Source organism: Babylonia areolata, chromosome 27, assembly GCF_041734735.1.
Source record: "Babylonia areolata isolate BAREFJ2019XMU chromosome 27, ASM4173473v1, whole genome shotgun sequence".
NCBI classification, from domain to species: Eukaryota; Metazoa; Mollusca; class Gastropoda; order Neogastropoda; family Buccinidae; genus Babylonia; species Babylonia areolata.
Genome location: NC_134902.1, coordinates 31,602,742 through 31,622,717, shown reverse-complemented (window position 1 = coordinate 31,622,717; position 19,976 = coordinate 31,602,742). Strand labels below are relative to the sequence as shown.

Sequence of the window (19,976 nt, the reverse complement as noted above, 5' to 3'; positions counted from 1 at the left end):
GAGATAACAGTGAGAGACTTGTAAAATTTGGCAGCCATCATGTTAAAACTGCCACCAAAACTGAAGAGAGCAGAAGGAGGAAGAGGAAGAGTGATTTTTTCTCCAGTTCAGCCAGCAGCAGTCCTATGTCTCCAGGCGTGGCCGTGCGCTACAAAGGCTTATTTGCTAGTTCTGTGGACTATGAGAATCTCCTATTTGACTGTTTTAAATAACATTAGGGATTGGTCTGCCAGTACAGTAGACTGGCAAAAAGGTGTATTACTTTTGTTAGCAAGGCTTTATGTTGTACTGACATGAAATCGAATTTGGATGCATTTCATGCACACACACTGTTGGTTAATGAATCTGAGGATAGTTGTATTTCTATGGACATCCTTATTACATATACCCATTTCTATAATGGTTCTATGCTCAAGTTACTGTACAACTGATTTCCTGTGAAGAAATGGCTGAAAGTAGTTTATGTTGACCTAGACAAAAGACTAAAGACTAAGGTCTGCAGAAATTTGCCAAGATCTGTTCCATCAGATTTTTTCACTGACAAACAAGAGAGGTAAGGCCTTCAAGACACCTGTGATGTACTAAAAATTAAAAAGATAAACAGATTTTTAATTTTTTTAGATGTTCTGTATTTGATATGATGCTTTGGCCAAAAAAAAAAAAATTTTTTAAGGCATAAAAGCAGATTCAAACCAACCATGTTCAGGTTCAGAGTAAGCAGTTTTACTCACATGGCTAATCCACATCTACACATGCTGTTTAAAAATAAATATTTAAACTGGTTTTTTTTTTTCTTTTTCTTCTTAAAGTGATAAATCTGCTATGGTATTTGTGATAATTCCATTTCAATCATGTTATTTTGGTACATCTCAGGCATTTAAGAAATTCAAGTCTGCAGTAAAGGTGATGTTGCCATCTTCTCAAGCACACCTCAACATGTATCTGCTTTCACCACATCTGCAGAGATAGTGTTCTGTTCGACAGGCTCTGTTAGTGGCAGAAACTACAACACGGTCTATATGTTTATTTTATGTATGGAGTAAACATGTTGATGATGTAGTTCGTGTCACTGTATGTGTTATGTCTAGAATTTGTATGTCTTTTCTTTTAATTGCGAACAAGAAAAAAGTTAGGTTAACCCCAGGGCTGCCTATGTGACGAGATAACTCGTCAGCACAAGCATGTATGCTTCACTGCCACAATGATGAGATAACTTGTTATCAAAATATTCTGACTTTTCCCTGGTTTGCATTCAGTTCGTTGACAAAAATACTGGTAGCCTTAGCTTGTGGAATCTTTCTTGATTCTATTCATAGTTAGAAACACCATCTACGTCATGAGGCAGTCCTTTATTTGAACGGTTTGGTTGGGTTACTACCGTAGTGTTTGCCTGACTTCTCTCCTCGCTCGCTCAACAAAATGTTGGACTGATACCGTGCTCAAGACATGTAATCGTGGCGAACTAAATCAACCAAGATTGCTTTCTTTAGCTGATGCTCAGAAAGAATTGAAGCGTAAATTTGAAGGAGAAGACAGTGATGAACATTTATAGGACAATTTGATTGAATATAAAGGGAACAATCAAGAGAGTGGCCAAGATACGACTATCAGTGAGTGATGCTGGCTGTACAGCTGTAGCAGACGACAGAAAGTGACCGAATTATTTGCAGGACACAGTATGAGCGATTTTCTTGGCACTCAGCCAACGCGGTCTGATGAGAACTGGATAAATTGACTATGTGAGAGGGGTGAAGAGGGGGGTAGAGACTGAGGGGGCATGGCCTCACATCCATATTATCACGTGGAGAAGTTCACAGTGCATTGTGTATCTGTTCCTTTTTTAAAAATTTTGTTTTTATTGTGGTTGTTCTAGTATGATTTTGTGTGTGCAGATATCCATTTGTCCAGAAAATATGATATTTTAGTGTAAATTACCTGACTAATGTTTGTAATGAACAAGTTGAAAATGTGACAAAAAACAAAACACTGATTTCAAAACAACGGCATATCACTGAAAAAAATATAAAATAGGAAAACATCATGTGTTTTGTATTCTTTATTTGTTTACCTTTCAGAAATTATATACTTGTATGGGTCTTTCTCCAATAACAAAGAGCACACAGTTTTTTGAAAATTTATACCCGTTTTTTTTGTGAAAAAACCCTGGCAAATAGATTTCACTTAAATCTTATTTTCCTGGCAGCGAAAGGGTTAAGCCGGCTTCAAACCCAACCATTTTCTGGATTAGTATCCTCAGCGAAATAAACCGTTCATGATCCAGAAATACACTTTAATCTGAAAGACTTACAATCTATTATTGCTATGACAAATAAGATTTTTCCCCCTTTGTTTTCATTCCAATTTTTTGGTATTGGCAGACAAAGTATTTCCACAGAAAATGACAGTCCCCAGTTTTCAGACAGACTGGCTTGCACAAGAATAAACACACACATAAGGTTTCAACCTCTTTTTGCTGCATATGCTTGTCAACCATAAGTGTACAGAGCTTTTATGGTACTGAATAAAACTGTCTGACAAAGAGAATTGTATTGAGCATGTCTGCGGAGTTCTGACGTCCGTACTTTGTTAAAGTATCTAGCAAAAAACAAAAACAAAACACCAACAATACAAATTTGCATACACAGGTACACACAACACATGCACTTTTCATACACACACACATGCATGCAAGCACATACCCACAGATGTGTGTGTAATAAAGGTTTTGCACAGGTTTATTCCCAAATACTAAAGTACATCATGTACAAATTTGTTATTGCATGGTTTCACAGTCTGATGTGATAGAAGATAATTCATAAAAGAAGTAGTTGGTATTTGCTTATTAGATTTGTAGATATAGATAATAAAAGAAACAAAACAGGTGTTTTGATAAATGTTTTATTATCAGTTAGCAGAGTTGCAACATTGAACAACTCATGTGGATAGTGAAGCAGTAAATTCAACAAACCAGAAAATGATTTGGGGTAAAATGAAGAGGATGCATAGATCATTAAATTTATACTTGACTGCAGCCATGAAAATGAAGAACAAACATGCACAATGAAACAGTAGGCAGTTAACTTATTAAGTCAGCACCTGATTGAATGAATTTACAATCAGTTACAACAGCTTCAGTCAGGAATGAAAAGGACGCTGATATACAGGGAAGCCTACAGAGTCAACATTTCTTATTTTTCTTTCAGATTTGAGGAACTGTCTCTAGTGTCACTGCCGTTAAATTGCCAATAAGAAAGACTTACAAAGAAAAATATTTTGCAGTCGCAATTCTGGAAGTTACAGTATCATAAGGAAAGAAAAATTGACAAAAATACATATCGCAGAAAAAAAATCTGAGAGAGAAAGGAAAACGAGCCAACAAAAAACAGCTGTGAAACAGGTCAGCAGAAAAACAGATTTTCCAGACATTGAAAAGAACTGGTCAGCTTCACTTAAAACCAGACTTCACAAACAACCGGCATGATCAACAGGAGCTTGTGAATGAGAAACTACAGTCTGCAGATGAACGTCAAAAGGGGACAGGTTTGCTTTCAGTGAAAAAATGAAACTGAGTCAGCTTGATTTGACCCTGTGAAACTGGTGTGAAGATTATTTTCCATTCAGTACTCCAGATTGATTGAAGATTCAGTGAAACACAGATTGATTGAAGGTTCAGTGAAACACAAGAATTCGTATTTCAAATTAGAGAAAAAAAGATTCAAAACACAAACTGGAAAGAGAGCCCCCTTTTACAAATGCAGTCTACCGCAGACGGATGGGTTCAGAATTCTGAAGTGGGAATGAGCCGCAATTCTTCAAATCCTTTGAAAGAATACCTTTTCATGGACCGAGTGCTCATATTTAGAAAGCAAACTGTTTTGAATTCCTCCCATTAACTTTGCAAAACATATTTGGGGGAGAAGAAAAAGGCCCCCAGGAGCATTGCTGAATCGGCGTCATTAACTCTTAAGCTGTGTGCAGTCTTAACTCTTACATACTGGTACTATCAGCACTGTGAACTTAGATTGTTGATACTCAGCTGTTTTTGAGACACCAAATAGTAAATGCAGGAAGAGGAACTGAAGCTGTAAACTGAACAGAAGGTAAAACAGAAGCAAACTGTTGCTGATAAAGCAGACCAAACAGAAGGAAACTGTCACAACGCAGTCTGATAAAACAGTTTTGGTGTGTACAAGTCAGTGCAAGACAACGAAATGGCTCAATCTGATGAAGGTAAAATTCACAGAAGTTTTTTTTTGTTTTTGTTTGTTTGTTGTTTTTTATTTGGGATGGGGGGGGGGGGGGGGGGGGGGGTTACTGAAACCATTATTTGAATAATTTTTGTTCATTTTATTGATTGGCTTGTGTATTTGCATTTGTTCTTTTGATAGATTTTGATGCTTGCTTTGAAATTCTGTCACATTATTCCTGAATTTGTTTTTGCATGTGTACATCTTTCCTCAAAATTTATCCTTTTTTGTTTTTTTTTGTATGCTGTTTATCATTAGTTGTTCATGTTACTGTCTTGTAGCATGCAAAGGTTTAGTTTGATTTTGGTTTGTTCTCTACGGGCTTTCATACCAGAGTTGACATCAAATACAGCGATGAAGTTTGTAAAACAAACAGTACAGAGAGACTGCAGCCTTGTTCACAGACAATGGCGTGACACCAGAAAGATTCATCAGGAGATTACATACTGTGTTTCAGCAGACAGAGACCATTCCTTATTCTGGGTTTTTTTGGTTTTTTTTTTTTTTTTAGTTTCAAGCAGGTTTCAGAGGGTGCAGACTGATCCATATATTGCTCCACCACATCTGCTATTAAAAAATCTATGTATTTAAAAAAATAATTTAAAAAAAAGCAGATGCCTGACATTTGCATAAGCGTTTTGGTCCAGCCTTGAAAGCAACAGTTAACTGTTGATGATTCAGCAGGCAAAGTTTGTTTTGTTTTGTTTTAAAGCCAAATGATATCTCAGATTCTGAAGAAGAATTTCACCTTTGTGGCATGATGATGAAACCAAGACAGGGTAATTGTTTATGAGTTTTCGTAACAAGCAACTTTGTTTGCATGCATGTTTAAATGTGGAAAAGATAGTTGTCAGTCGAACAGGCCTGGTTTGTCTTGTATCATACATCTTCAGTAGTTTGCACTGTGGTGTGACTGGTGTTACATGACCGACCAAAGTGTGTGATGGTTTCTTTTTTTGTTTAGCTTTTATCTAATGTTAAGGTTTTGGGGTTGTTTTTTTTTCCATAATGATTAAAAACATATTTATAGACATTTTCTCTTCACTAAGTAGGCTGGCTGCTTAGAAAGACAAATTCACTTGCAAGCATGCTTGCACACACACACACACACACACACTCCTTAAAAGTCATAGGAACATGGGAGCTTGAATATCAAAATCTCTTTTGTTTTTTGTCATATTATACCATCTTGTGCAAGCGGTTTTTGGTGGTGGGTTTGTTTGTCGTTTTGTTTGTTTGTTTTTTTTGGGGGGGGGGGGGGGGGTGGTTGCTGCCTTTTGTTTTCTTTCTGTCTTAGAAAGTGTTATGTTCTTTCTGAGAAAATGTTTTAGTTTAGGTTCTTCCTGAGAAAATGCTTTAGTTAAGGTTCTTTCTGAGAAAGTGCCATATTTTGGTTCTTTCTGAGAACGTGTTTTAGTTCAGGTTCTTCTTGTTCTGTCTGCTCCAACTGGTATTTTCTTTCAAGAGTATCAGTTCCAGAAAATTTAGTTATTGTTATCATAATGTCATTTGTAACTGTTCTCTATAGTATAAGCAAGTACAATGAAGTTTCAGATTGCTGTCTCTATGTTTGCCTTGGCTGTGTTATCTTGTTGTTTTTTGTTGTTGTTGTTTTTTGTATCTCGATGTACTTACCTTTTACTATGATTTTTAAAATATTATTAATGTTATTATTATTATTCGTTTATTCATTTACTTATATCTGATTTAAACACTTTTTTCCTCCAGGCCTTTCAATACAGTCTTTGAGTTAGATGTTTAAGATGTCATATATTGCCTTAAATTTCTTGCTGGGGGGGGGGGGGGGGGATTAAAAAATAAATAAATAAAACAGTGGAGGAGATGTTACAGGAAAGAGCCTTTTATTCTATGATTTCGGAGTGGAAATTCTTTGAGCAAAAAAAAACCAACAAAAAAAAAGAAAAGAGAAAACAACATAGATCAGAAATGTGTATTGTATACTTTCAAGAAAATTGAGCAGATATAAAAGAACGATCAGAACTTTCCTGAAACTTGTGAAAGTCTTTATCAGATAAGTATAGTTCAAGTGGGTGTCAGAGGATGGTGAGAACTTCAGTATTAAAACTCAGGCTAAGAGAACAGCAGAGTTAGAGCAGGAACCTTCAATTTGTTGGAGCAGGAACCTTCAATTTATGTTGAACTCTACTTCTGACAAAGAGAACAGCAGAGTTAGAGCAGGAACCTACAGTTTATGTTGAACTCTATTTCTGGCGAAGAGAACAGCAGAGTTGAGCAGGAACCTTCAATTTGTTAGAGCAGGAACCTTCAGTTTATGTTGAACTCTATTTCTGGCGAAGAGAACAGCAGAGTTGAGCAGGAACCTTCAATTTGTTAGAGCAGGAACCTTCAGTTTATGTTGAACTCTATTTCTGACGAAGAGAACAGCAGAGTTAGAGCAGGAACCTACAGTTTTTTATGTTGAACTCTATCTCTGGCTAAGAGAACAGCAGAGTTAGAGCAGGTACCTACAGTTTATGTGAAACTCTGACAATCTCTGGCTAAGAGAACAGCAGAGTTAGAACAGGAATTTTCATTTTATATTAAACTTGTTTTAGTTCAGGTTCTTCTTGTTCTATCTGCTCCAACTGGTATTTTCTTTCAAGAGCAGCAGAGTTAGAGCAGGAACCTACAGTTTATGTTGAACTCTATTTCTGGCGAAGAGAACAGCAGAGTTGAGCAGGAACCTTCAATTTGTTAGAGCAGGAACCTTCAGTTTATGTTGAACTCTATTTCTGACGAAGAGAACAGCAGAGTTAGAGCAGGAACCTACAGTTTATGTTGAACTCATCTCTGGCTAAGAGAACAGCAGAGTTAGAGCAGGTACCTACAGTTTATGTGAAACTCTATCTCTGGCTAAGAGAACAGCAGAGTTAGAGCAGGTACCTACAGTTTATGTGAAACTCTGACAATCTCTGGCTAAGAGAACAGCAGAGTTAGAACAGGAATTTTCATTTTATATTAAACTCTTGCTATGAGAACAGCAGGGTTAGAACAGGAACCAACAATTTATATTAAATGGATAAGAGAATAGCAGTTGGAGCAGATAAGAACCAACGCTTCATATTTTACTCTGGCTAAGAGAGCTTCAGGGTCAGAGCATGAACCCATGTTTTATATCAATCTCTAGCAAAGAGAAGCAGCAGATTTTAGAGTTGGTAACTCATGCAAGAAAGTAGAAACTCTTGTGTGTGTGTGTGTGTGTGTGTGTGTGTGTGGCGTGCACTGCTCATGACTGTTGTGTGCTGCAGGTCCGCGGGGCAAGGTGGTGAAGCTGACCCACGAGGGGATGGCGCTGCTGTTTGAACCGCTGATGAAGATGCAGGAGGAGACCACGGCGGCGCTGCGCAGCCTGCAGCAGCAGGTGGTACGCCTGGAGGTCCAGCATGCCAACAGCGCTGGGGGCGGAGGGGGCCAGGGGCTGCTGTCCAAGGACTGGGTCACCCTGGCCATCATCCTCATCTTCCAGATCATCCTGCAGTGGATCTTCCGCCTGGACCGCTCTTAAGTTGGCTTCTTCTCACATTCAGGCTTGGCTCCTCCATTCCCGGCTCTTCCACATGGACAGCATGGCTGTTCCCCTCCTCCTCCTCCTCCTCCTCCTCATCTTCTAGACCATCCTACAGCGAATCTTCTGCTTGCATCACTTCTTCAAGGCTTGCTTTCATCAGTGTCAATCTGATTGCCCTGGGCCTGACTTGCAGACCTGTGATGTATCATCAGCATGTCCCAAGGTCATCCTTTAGTGGATGGTCCGTCTGGAAAGCTGACTGCTTGGTGGTCAACCTTCACCTTCTACAGCAGTATTCATTGTTCAGTACGCCTTCCATCTGGAATGCTTGTAGGATTGGATTGTTACCTTCCTGGTTAACCTGCACTGGATCTTCATCTGGAATGCTGATCCACTTTGCTTTTCACCTTCATTCTCTGTGTCATCCTGCACTGTTATCTTCCATCATGGGCCCAGTGTACACTTTGTTGTCATGGTCTTTGCATCCTACCGTATGGAAGAATCTACCACCTCAAACCTACTCCAAGGCTGTGCTGTCAGCTTCAGCTCCATCCACATTCTTCAGTTGATGTTCAACTTGGACTTGCAAGCTTGGCTGTCATTTCCATCTTCCTGGTTGTCTCTTTGCGGCTCATGGATCAGGACAAAGAGATTGTGTTGCAGGTTATCCTGATGTCTGACCATCTCCTTCATATCTTCAGTGCATCATCATCATCCATTGTCCTGCTTTGTCCTTCACGCCTTGGTCACACACACACACACACACACACACACACACACACACACTCATGCACACAGGCAGGGTGGCCACACTGTTTTCTGTGAGATTGATCTGGTGCTCTCTTTTCCTGTTCAGGACTGATGTGAAGGCTGTGAGCGTGTGAGACAGGTGGATGAGGACTGTTGTGGGAAAACATGCTTGTTGGTTTCTTTTCAAGGCGCTTGACCTAACCCCCAGGATGATTCCAAGATAACAAAAACATGCTGGTCAGTCTCCAGTTGTCCTGTGTTCGTGCTCGCTTGCGGTCACATCTGTTGCTGGGATGGAGAGAAACGAGAGAGAGAGAGAGTCATTGTGCAATAGTGTCTGTGATTCGCACAGACCCACCCCATGAGATGCTCACAGAAATGGAGATCGTGGCCTGAGCAAGTTGTTTACTTTGTCTTCCACTGGGTTTGGGAGACAGGACTGCTCCAGTTGTGGACAGTTGTGAGAGAGAGTTGTCACTGTTGTCATTGTTTTCCCCCTCAGATCTGTAGAGGCAGGTCCATGCTCTTCAGTGGGGAAGGTGTGTGAGCCCCTTTATTGTGAACAGCACAGTCAGTCAGATCTACCTTTTTCTTTGAGGGAGGGGTAGATGGATAGGGGTTGGAAAGAGAAGTGGAGTGAATGACTGGGCAATTTTTGCGTGTGCGTACCATTCTTTGCATGTGATGAACAGTGTGAAGTACTGCAAACATGTCTGGTGGATGAGAGTGTGTGAATGTGAGAGGGAGAGTTTTAAAATAATGTTGAAAACCTCTAGAGGAATGTCTTTTGATAAGACCATGTAAAAAGACCATAACAACAACATGATTTGGCATATTTCCAGTTATGACAAATGGTATCTGGTCTCACGATCTCTGTTCATTGGGTAGTTTCTGTAGATGCTTGCTCAGCCAAGGACCAATACCTTATTATTGACTCCTGCATGTGCATGAATGTGTGTGTGTGTGTGTGTGTGTGTGTGTGTATGTGAGCATGCATACAGTTGCATGTGTGAAAATTTCAAGCGTATGTGTTGGTATGAAAGAAAAAGTTCTAAATTGGTTTTGAATATCTTTGATTGTTGTTGCATCTTTTAATCCTTTCCTCGGTACACTCAGTTCGAACTTACAGGCTGGCTTTGGTGTGGATAGCCTCATGTGTTCAGAAATGATAACGAAAGCCTTTAATTATGAATGTTCAGACTGGAAAAAAAGTTCATCTGATGCAGATTGAACTCATTGTTTGATAATAATAAAATATAAAAATTGAAGAGATTTGTTGCAAAGATATTGATAGATGTACTGAAAGATTTTGGGTGTGTATGTGTGTGTTTGTGTGTGTTTGCGTGTGAATACATGAACACAGTAAATCTTTGTTATGATCTGCCCACCCACCCCTCCCCACCCCACCTCAGTCCTCCAAGCTGTTACACCTTTTCAGTGTTAGATATTAAACTTAGTAGAATAATGATCAGTATAATTACACCTTACCACATGCTCTTGGAGTCATCCACTGGGAAGAAAGACAATTAATTGCTCATGAGCATAGAGGAATTCATTCTTTTTTTGTTCAGAATTTTGTCGTGAAAGATTGATATCTCTGCTTTAGCCCAGCAAAAAAAAACAACAAATTGTTTTGAAGTGAACTTCTCATTTCATTGGTCAAGCTATCAGCAGTGAGTTTCTCAGTGGACAGTGTTAATGGAATAATTAGGGTGGCACCCAGAATGGATTTCTTAATCTCTTAAATAACAATGCTTGTTGTCATGATTCACCCCAGATGTGTGGCTGTTTGCGGCTGTGAAAAACAATTAATTCAAATTGATTCAACATGTAGTTACTACATTATTTCATGTTTGAATCCTATGGTATCGTGCATTAAGCTTTCCTGTTAAAGTTATGGGAATTTAAGTGAGGTGAGCCTTTATCAGCTGGAACTCATGTTCAGCTCATATTTAAATGGTTTGTGTGAGCCTCCATTTGAGAGGAAGTTTAGGAGGGGTTTGGAGGAGGGGGGTTGAATTCCTTACCACAAATGAATTTATAAATGTATATTTGTAGGTGGAAATGGACTGTATTTTTCTGCCCCATCCTCTTTAGTCTTTTTCTGTGGTTTGTGTTATGATAGACTGTTGTCCTCTGTTGAATGAACAAATTTTAGTTTCCAGCCCTTTAAAATGTCCACTGTCTAAGAAAAGACCATTGCCTAAAGCAGAGAGAGGTTCATGGGGAAGGGAAAAGGAACTGTGTGGAATGGAGAGGTGATATGAAGGTGTGGTTGTATGTGCTTGTGTGTGAGAGAGTGTTTGTGTGTGTGAAAGTGTCTGAATATTTAGGATAATAATGAAGACTGCATGATTATGAACAGCAGACTGTAAAGATACAAAAACGAATGTGGCATTAATGTTGAATCGAAAGATACAAAAATGAATGTGGCATTAATGTTGAATCATAAATAAGGTGACATTTGATGATCAATAAATTATCATCTTCACAAAGGTGATAAACTATCATTTTCACAAAGATCTCTTCCTCTTTATTTATTTATTTTTTCCAATTATGTCACTCTAATCAGGGTATCTGATGACTTTTACCCCCTCAGTCTGATACCTTTTTTCTTTACATTTGTTTTTCATCAGATGTGCTGTGTACATTGGGCAAAGCAAATATTCTTGTTCTTCCTTTTTTATTTCTTTATTTTAATTTACACTGATGGTTTTGTCGTTTTTTTTCATTCTTGCTTGAATTATGCCTCAAGAACTGTACTATTTTAGGGTCTTTGCAATATTATGTTTGAGAACTTTCCTTTCATTCCTTTTTCATGGTAGTTTGTGAAGAAATTGATTTAACTCTTTCACCACCAAGTGTCTGTCTGAAAAACCTTCCCCAGCACCAAATATTTTAGACTGGACGCTCTCAGTCACAGGCGTGCTCATGTGCAAACAACACAGTGGACTTAAAGCAAAGTCAGAGGGCAGATGTCAGTCATTGCTCTGTTACATTGGGAAACTGGCTGCAACTGTCAAGCTTTGTTACAATGTGAAAAATGGTCCTTTTAACAGGAGTCCTTGATGTCAGCTAAAGTCGCCTATGGTGGTGCACTGGTTAGTGGACTAAAGTTGCCGAAGGCTGTGAAAGAGTCAATGCAGCTGCAATAAAATGAGATCTGTGGTGTGTTTGATATGAAATTAGAATAGGCATTTTTCAACTAATTTTGAGAATCGTTGGAGATGTGGGTGTGTATGTGACAGAAGAGGGTGGTGAATGGGCGTATGTCATTTTCTGTGTGTGTGTGTATGTGTTGTGTGTGTGTGTACACCGTGTGTGTGTGTGTGTGTACATGCACATGTGAGATTGGAAAGGAAAACTGATTAGCTTTACAATAGTCACCTTGAATACACTATATTTTTTCCGATCCTGTTAGTTATTTGGAAATAAGTATGAAACTGGCATTGTCTTGAATAGAATATTGAACAGGAAATGTGTATTGTTCGAGTTGTATAATGCTTGAGAGAATTCTAAATATAGCTGAGTTTTATTTCTCCCAGCACATGACATCTCGTATCTGACATAACGTCAGGGAGCATGATTTATCAGAACATTTGTGCAAATGAAAACTGGTAATATGTTTTTGTTGTTGTTATTTTAGTTTTTTGGAGGGGGGTGATGGGGGTATGGATGGGTAGGGGAGAGGGGAGGCAACAAGGTGTGTTCCAACTTTGTAGTCTTGTGAATTGTGCTTCCATGTTGCTTAATAGCAGACCGACGATGTCTTTGTCAGATACCTAATGCCATTCCTCATGTGGAGACTGTTTTGCCTAGTTCACCGCTTAATTATTGGGATCAAAATCATCCGTCGAGTTTGATCACAGAACACTGAAGCAGACATAAAAGATATGTCCTGTTCATTGTGGGATTTATCAGTAGAATTGCTAGTAATCATTCAGAGTAGTCTGTGTCTGGAGGCTGTGGGAGTGTTGACTGTCAGTTTTGAGGCAGTTTCTGCAGTTGTTATTAAGCAGGTAGTCTGAATGCTTGTCATAACTCACTCACACACACATACAGGGATGGACAAACTATGCAATTTACTCTTGATTAATATTGCATTGAAGTTACTTCCAGTAAATTAACAATGCTTACCAACTACCCAAGGTTTCAAAACAGCTACTAAAAAAATAATTTAACAAAAAATTGTTTTAAAAATTTTGTACAAAAAAAGAAAAAGAAAGAAAAGCACATACACAGGTTTCTTCACCAATAGATAAGATTGTCAGTGTTAAGCTGATTCCTAAAAAGTTTGGGTTAATGAGCAGTACCTCCTTAAAACATGTGGTTGGGGGTGTTCAGAACACTTTAAAGGATATGTCACTTTTATAACACAGGTGAAATCAGAATTATCAGATATTCTGTGTGGATGAGCTTTCTTTGCTGACAAAATCTTGATCCTGCAGTGGTGCATTTAAAGAATGCACCATCAGTCATGTATGAACAGAAGATGATTACTATTGAAACCTTGTCCATTATTCAGTAGATCTCATAGAACAGTTGTTATCTATAACTGCCAGATAATTATATATTTAGTGATGCTGTTTCACCTGTACAGGTATAAATGCTCTAATGTATTTCAGATGATGACAGTAAAAGCTTTTTTGCACACGGTTATTTTTTTTGGTGACGAGAAGCGATTATTAGTTTATAAACTGATCTGCAATAAATTGTGATCGTATATGGCAACATAGAACTTATAACTTTGTTATATATATATATATATATATATATATATATATATATATATATATTGTTTCACTCGGTTGTATCAGCTCTTTAGATCTGTACATACAGTGGTATCTATATTGCTAGATGCATAACATTAATTTTACAGCTGTGTGTTGAGTGTGTAGAATTCACAGGCCACTATGTTAGATAGTATGTATATGTTTTTTTACATTTTATTTTAATAAGCTAGATATATTAATGACACAGTGCAATCTCTGCCATCCTTGTGCTTATTGCAACTTAAGAATGAAAAATGAAGTGTTTTGTAAAGCATAGTACACAGTGTAATAGAAATCTTGCAGAAATATCTTTTGTTTTCTTATATGTGGGTCAACTTTGTTTAAATGTATGCTGTTATGCTGTTGTTGTTTTTTTTATACCCAGCAAAATCAACCTATGTTTTCTTTGTTTGGTTGATTGGGTAGGGTTGATAAGGTGTCTTATATATATATATATATATATATATATATATATATATATATATATAAAACACCTTGATTTTGTGTGCTTTTTTATTTGTTTGATCATTGATTTCATTGACTTTAGGAGCTCAGATTTCTCCACTGGTTCAGGCATTTGACTGTAAGCCATAGCAACAGCCTGCAAACAGTCCTAAAGGGATTGTGCATCAGCAGCATTTTGAAAATCATTTGGTCACACTGATTCACCACTGCACTCGCTTGTACCAGTATGTTCCATTTTGCCTTGTGTTTTTGAAGAACAAAAATGATGATATATGATTTTTAGTTGGTATATATTTTATCTACAAATGGCAGATCATAAAGCCATAGTTATGGTTATAATTCCGTACTGTGTGATGTGATATGTTAACAAAAACAAGAGCAACAACAAAGATCATTAAAGGAAGAGAGAAACAACAACAAAACAATTTTGTTGGATTGTAAGAAAAAGGCTGTTTTACCTACCCCATTATCTTTCTGCTATGCTGTCTTGTTTCTTCATCACTTGACAAACTGTTACCATGATCCAAACATTTCAAATCAACAGATTGCTAAAGTCTACAGTACAGGTTGAGTTTCATGAACAATTATCCAAATGCTTTTGCTTTGGATTATACTGCTTGATGTGCCTGATCCAGCCATTGCAAGGTTCCAAATTAGCAATTTGAAACATTGACCAGAACTGGCTGGGTATATTAGAAGTACTGGCAGATATTTTAAGTTCCAAAAGTAATGCAGTTACTTCTTGAATTTAAAATTGACTAAAAATAAATAAATAGATAAAGCACAGGTAACCAGGTTACTTTCCAGTGAAGTGTTATCCCACCTTCATGCCAACTTTTAAACAGAGCTCTCCATATAATGTGTGAGTGTCAGTGTTGAACTGTTGTCTTTTTCTGCACAGTGCATTTCACCAAATTGCTGACATACCATGTATGAATACTGTCCCTGCTTTACATGATACTTCTGTGCTGCTGACTATGTTTCATTAATTAATGGTGGGTTTTAATTTACGAACAAGGAAGTTTGCTGTTGAGACATTTATGGCTGTAGTTTTTGTTCATCCGGTGTGAACTTTTTTGTCTTTTCTTTTTCATGCTTCACTTCACAGCTGAGTGTTCAAAGAGCTGTCTGCATAATACATGTTTGAAATGTCCAATAGACTATTGATTGCCCCATCTCTCCCTCCTTTTGCCTTATCTTTTATTTAGTTCTTCTGTTGTTTGTTTTTTTGTGTTTTTTTTAATTTTATTGTTTTTTGTGGGTTGGTTGCTTTTCAAACTTGTTTCACACAATGCTTTGTCATGGGTGTTGCACTGATTGTTCTTACTTGTTTGTTGTTGTTTTGTTGTTGTTGTTCTTATTGATGTACATATGTACTTAATCTTTCCTCACTTCCCCTCTACCTACCTGATAAATGTGTTCTGTTTAGTGCTTCACTCTGGCATTATTTGATCCTTTTTCTTGTACTTTGCTGGATCAAGACCCCACTCAGTGCTATGTGACTGATAACATTTTGTTGTTCTTTTTTTGTCAGTTCATGTTTTGTTCACTGTAATTGTTTCATTTAAAATTGACCAAGGATGAATGTCTTCCTGGTTCAGATTTGTCCTTTCGTGAATAAGACACACCTGTAATAATTTGTTTGGTTTTCTAGGGATGGATATATTTCCCCAGTACTGTGTGTTCAGGTGGTGATGTGATGATATTGTCTAGAAGTGGATCTTAACCATTTTATACAGAATACTCAGATGGCAACATGCTGTTTGAAATGATCACAAAATAAGTTACAGTACTATTTTCAGGCACATGCACTCTCTCCCTCCCTCCCTCCCTCTCTCTCTCTCTCTCTCTCCCCCCCCCCTCCCTCCCCCTCTCTTTCTCATTCATATATGCACACTGACATTCACCTTAAGGCGTTCTTTGGCATGCTGGCATTATTACATGAATTGTTAGTGCTAAAGCTGGGATAGAGAAGATGAGGGTAAATCTTAAGGATTTTAAAAGAAAGTTAAATCTTAAGAATTTTAAAAGAGAGATCTTTTTCTCAATCAAAAGTTACACCTCTAGGTTAAATGTGATATACTAATGACCTTTCTTTCTGCTGTTGTATGAAATGCATTCATGGATTTTTTTTCATGCTTTCAAATTTGAGTTATTTATTACTTCTATCCAGTGAAAATAATGTGTGTGCTCAGGAGGCCCTAGGAACCTTACACTAGTACACTACAAGTCAATTCTCAGCAGGTAACATGGTACAGTTTCTGTGCATATTCTGAGATGTTTCCCATCTTTGCAAGTTTGTCTGATATATCATGATCATCCGCTCTTGTTTCTTTCTCAGCTGGTGCATTAGTCATGTTGCAGACTGATTCGTCCTCATCTGGTTTGGATTTACACCCTCTGAAAGGACCTCCTTTTGTTATAGACTTTGGTTTTCCTCACCCAGGTTGGGTTTACTCCATCTCATAAGTTGTCCATTATTTTGTTCCTGTCCTTAACTGTGCACAGATTTTTATTTTTCTTGTTCGGTTTTAAAACCAAGAACACGATGACCTAGAACAGTGTCACCTTTCTGTGTTTTGTATTTGACAGTCTGAATTAGTGAATATCAAGGTTCTTTGCCAGCAGTGCTCAACCAGTAGTTATGGTAGCTTTGACAGATGCTTGTACAGTGAATTGTAAACATTTTGTCATTTTGTGTTGAAATAGACCAATCAGCTTGATGTTCAAGTCACAAGACCAAGTGATCTTCTTGTTACACGAACCTGTACTATTGTGTATGTGTGTACAATGTGTGTGTGTGTGTGTGTGTGATATTTGTGTGTGGGTGTGTGTATGTGTCCAAAAGCCACAGGTCTGTAGCTTGGCACTGGTAGTCTGCATTGTCCTTGGAAGAATGGATGCAATTCTGCCTGAAGTGCAATAACCATTACTTCACTTTGTATGTGGTAACCTATTTCTTGTGTAGATTTTTTGTTTTGTTTTGTTTTGACATTGTGTACATAGGGACAGTCAAAAACTTTTGTACATATTTGCTGAGCCTGAGAAGCATTAGAAACATGTTGAGGGAATTGAAAGTAATGTTTTTGTTGAATTCATTGAGAAGCAAAAGCTTGTGTTTGTTTGTTGCTGTTGATGTTTTTTTCTCCTGCAGTGTTCAGGTCTGGCTGAAGTAGGTAAAGGATGTTCTGGTTGGCTGTTCAGTTCTGTAAATAACTGATAATGGTGGATGTGTATATTCCTAACAGTTGAAACTGTTTATACTGTGTTCATAGTGAACGCTTCTGTTTGGAATTAAATCTGCTGTCACCAAGAATGTATCGGTGCACCGGCCATCACCCCGCTCCCCTCCATTCCACCTTCTCTCTTCCTCTCCCACCCACCTCTCCCTGGCCCCATGCTCCTGTATCATTTGTTGTCTTTATTATGTTTGTGTATTTCATTCATATCTTCTTGACTCGGTTTTACCAGGATAGCTCATTTGTTGCTCTGAATTCTTTCAAATGTGTTGAGTTTTTTAACTGATAGAATTTCAGTTCCTAACTCATCAGAGCATTGCTGCAGAGGCCTAACTCATCAGAGCATTGCTGCAGAGGCCTAACTCATCAGAGCATTGCTGCAGAGGCCATTTGTGATGGATCCTTGTCACACACAGGGCATTGCATTGCATCAGGGCCATAAAGAGATCTCAGATTCCAGCCTCCCCCCTCAAAAAAAATTGAATACAATAATAATGATAACAATAATAAACAGTACAAATGGTAAATGCTGTTCACATGATAAAGTTTTGTGTTGAACACAGCGGAATACTAGATGGGCAGTCCTGACATGGCCTTCACTGCGGTCAGCTGGATGATGAGCATGGCAGACAGTGAATGTCATGTCATGTCATGTCAAAGGTTGTTCATGAGCATTTGTGTCACTGATGTTCCATTTTCATTTCCTTTTCGGTTTCCACACACACACACAAATCTTAACGTACAAACCCTCACGCCACACCACTTTGAGCTAAGTTGTCATGGTCCACTGATAAGAGTCGGTGGAATGGAGGGACTGGGGAGGCTTCATTTGTCAGGATAAGCCTTGCCTAAACATTGTGCGGAGATCAGGTCCGGAGGGAATGTGCCAAATGATGATCATTGCTGCTGCATACTGTCTGCTCCTGTGCATTACTGAGGAGTAGCAAAAGTCTGGATAATGTAATTATAGGTTCTGTGTGCAATATATCCTAATTTATGAAGACTGGGATATTGTTAAAGTCCGTTGTTACAGTCATAATCTTACCAGATCTGGATCTGCTGCCCATTGATCGTCACGTATATGCATGTTTTTTCCCTTCAGTTGTGAAAAACAAATTCTTTCTCTCAAGGGCTTTCCAGTCATCCCCACTGTAGAATATGGATTGCAGTTAAGGACAGATTGCAGTTAAAGGTTGAAAGTCAAGATTATAACTAGGGGGTTTGAAATTAGACCATTAACTGTGCCTCCTACTGTTGCTCACATATATATTACTGTATTGTATTATTACTTTTGTTTAATACTAAAAAAAATTAAAGCAAAAAAAAAAAAAGCAACCTATTTGAACTAAAGAGAAGAGGCAAGTAAGTAGATGTGACAGAACTTACATCTTGCATTCAGCCATGGTCAGACTTGTTAAAGATAAATTGATCAGCTGTTATGCGTACATGAATAAACCCTATTGAAAGCCATGATTGTAGAAGATCAAGGTTGCAGCTGTATTATTGAAAGGTTTCGTGTGCATGATAGAGCCAAGGGTGGTGCATCCAGGTCTTCTTCAAGCCTTGCTACAGTAGTTTGTTACATATAAAGCTAAAGCACCACTTCAAATGAAGGTCTGATGTGAAGGTCACACCGTGACATCATGGAAAAAGCTTTAACACATGGAACAGCTTGGTTTTTGCACACAGTCTTAATCAAACTCAGCACAGTGATTGGTCAATGGCAGAACATCAATGGTTCAGTTAAAAGTCATGGTCAGAAGTCGGGTCAAGGTCACAATAAACATACTTGCCAGCCAAAGCATGTCCCTTAGCAAATGGATATCCTCGCATTGTGGTGCTTTGTCTTCATGTCCCTCTTTTTTTTTTCTTTTTTTTTTTTTTTTTTTTTTTTTTTAATGTAATTCTTCAGCTGGAATCAATAGTTGTAACACTGCGTCTTGAAAGTCTTGTCTATCTCTTTTAGGATCACCCTGTTCCTGTCACAGATTGCTTAGTTACTGTGAGAGTTAACAGATTGTTGTTTATCTTGCATTGAAATCACACAGTCCAGTCCTAAGGTGTTACTTTGTGTCTGCTGATCCGGTTTAATTTTGAAGCTGAACAACAGTGGGACCATATGTTGCCAAAGCTTGTTTTTTTGTTTTTTTTTGTTTGTGTTTCATTATTTTCTTTTGTTCACGTTGCTTAACAGTGATACCTTAAAAATGTTGTTTATGTTTGTTTGTTTTTCATGTTGCTTCATATTGTATCAGGTTTTAATATCATTCTGTTCAGTTGTCGCAGGTTGTGAGTCATATGTTTATTGTGTCATTGTAGACAGATACAGTTAAAACTTATATTGAGATCATAATCATATATTCAAATTAGAGGCTAAAGTTATTGCCTAGGTATTTTGCATGCCTGTATTATAGATATAACCAAGATATAATCAGTTATTATCTCTATTTTTTCTTCCTGTTATTGTGACTCTGGTGAAATATGAGTTGAGTAATCTCAGTGTTATTGTGACTGGTGAAATATGAGTTGAGTAATTATTTTTAGCTTGTCATCAAGTAGGAAAGATGGAAATCACCATGCAGAAGGGATAATGTTGATTTAGTTTGTCTGGTGTGTATTATTGTTTTGTGTGTAATGATTCTTATTCTTTTATATATATATATATATATATATATATATATATATATATATATATATATATATATATATATATATAGTCATGCATGCTTTCACAGTTACAGAATTCAGCTGTTTCAGCTGTATGTGGCCAAATGGTTCTCTTCCTGTTGGATGCACTGTCATCAAGAGATGAGCTTTAATGTGAGGACTGGAAGAGTACAAACAGTAACAGATCTCAGAGTGCTGTATTTGTTTATACAAGAAAGAAAGAAATAAGAAAAGGAAACAACAATATTAGATGTGTATGTGCAAACAATGACCAAACAAATTTTTATATAATCACTGTCCGTATTTG

General features: G+C 37.7%; 1 protein-coding gene across 3 annotated transcripts in view; it reads left to right on the top strand.

Annotated features, from left to right (window-relative positions):
• Nucleotides 1–18,890, top strand: part of LOC143301637 (oxysterol-binding protein-related protein 8-like) — a 132,633-nt gene extending 113,743 nt beyond the window's left edge. For all 3 annotated transcript variants that reach the window (XM_076616064.1, XM_076616062.1, XM_076616061.1), the window contains one exon: nt 7,517–18,890. In XM_076616064.1, the coding sequence (XP_076472179.1) occupies nt 7,517–7,773 (257 nt within the window). In that variant the 3' untranslated portion in view covers nt 7,774–18,890. The remainder of the gene's footprint in view (nt 1–7,516) is intronic.
• Nucleotides 18,891–19,976: the final 1,086 nt, after the last annotated feature.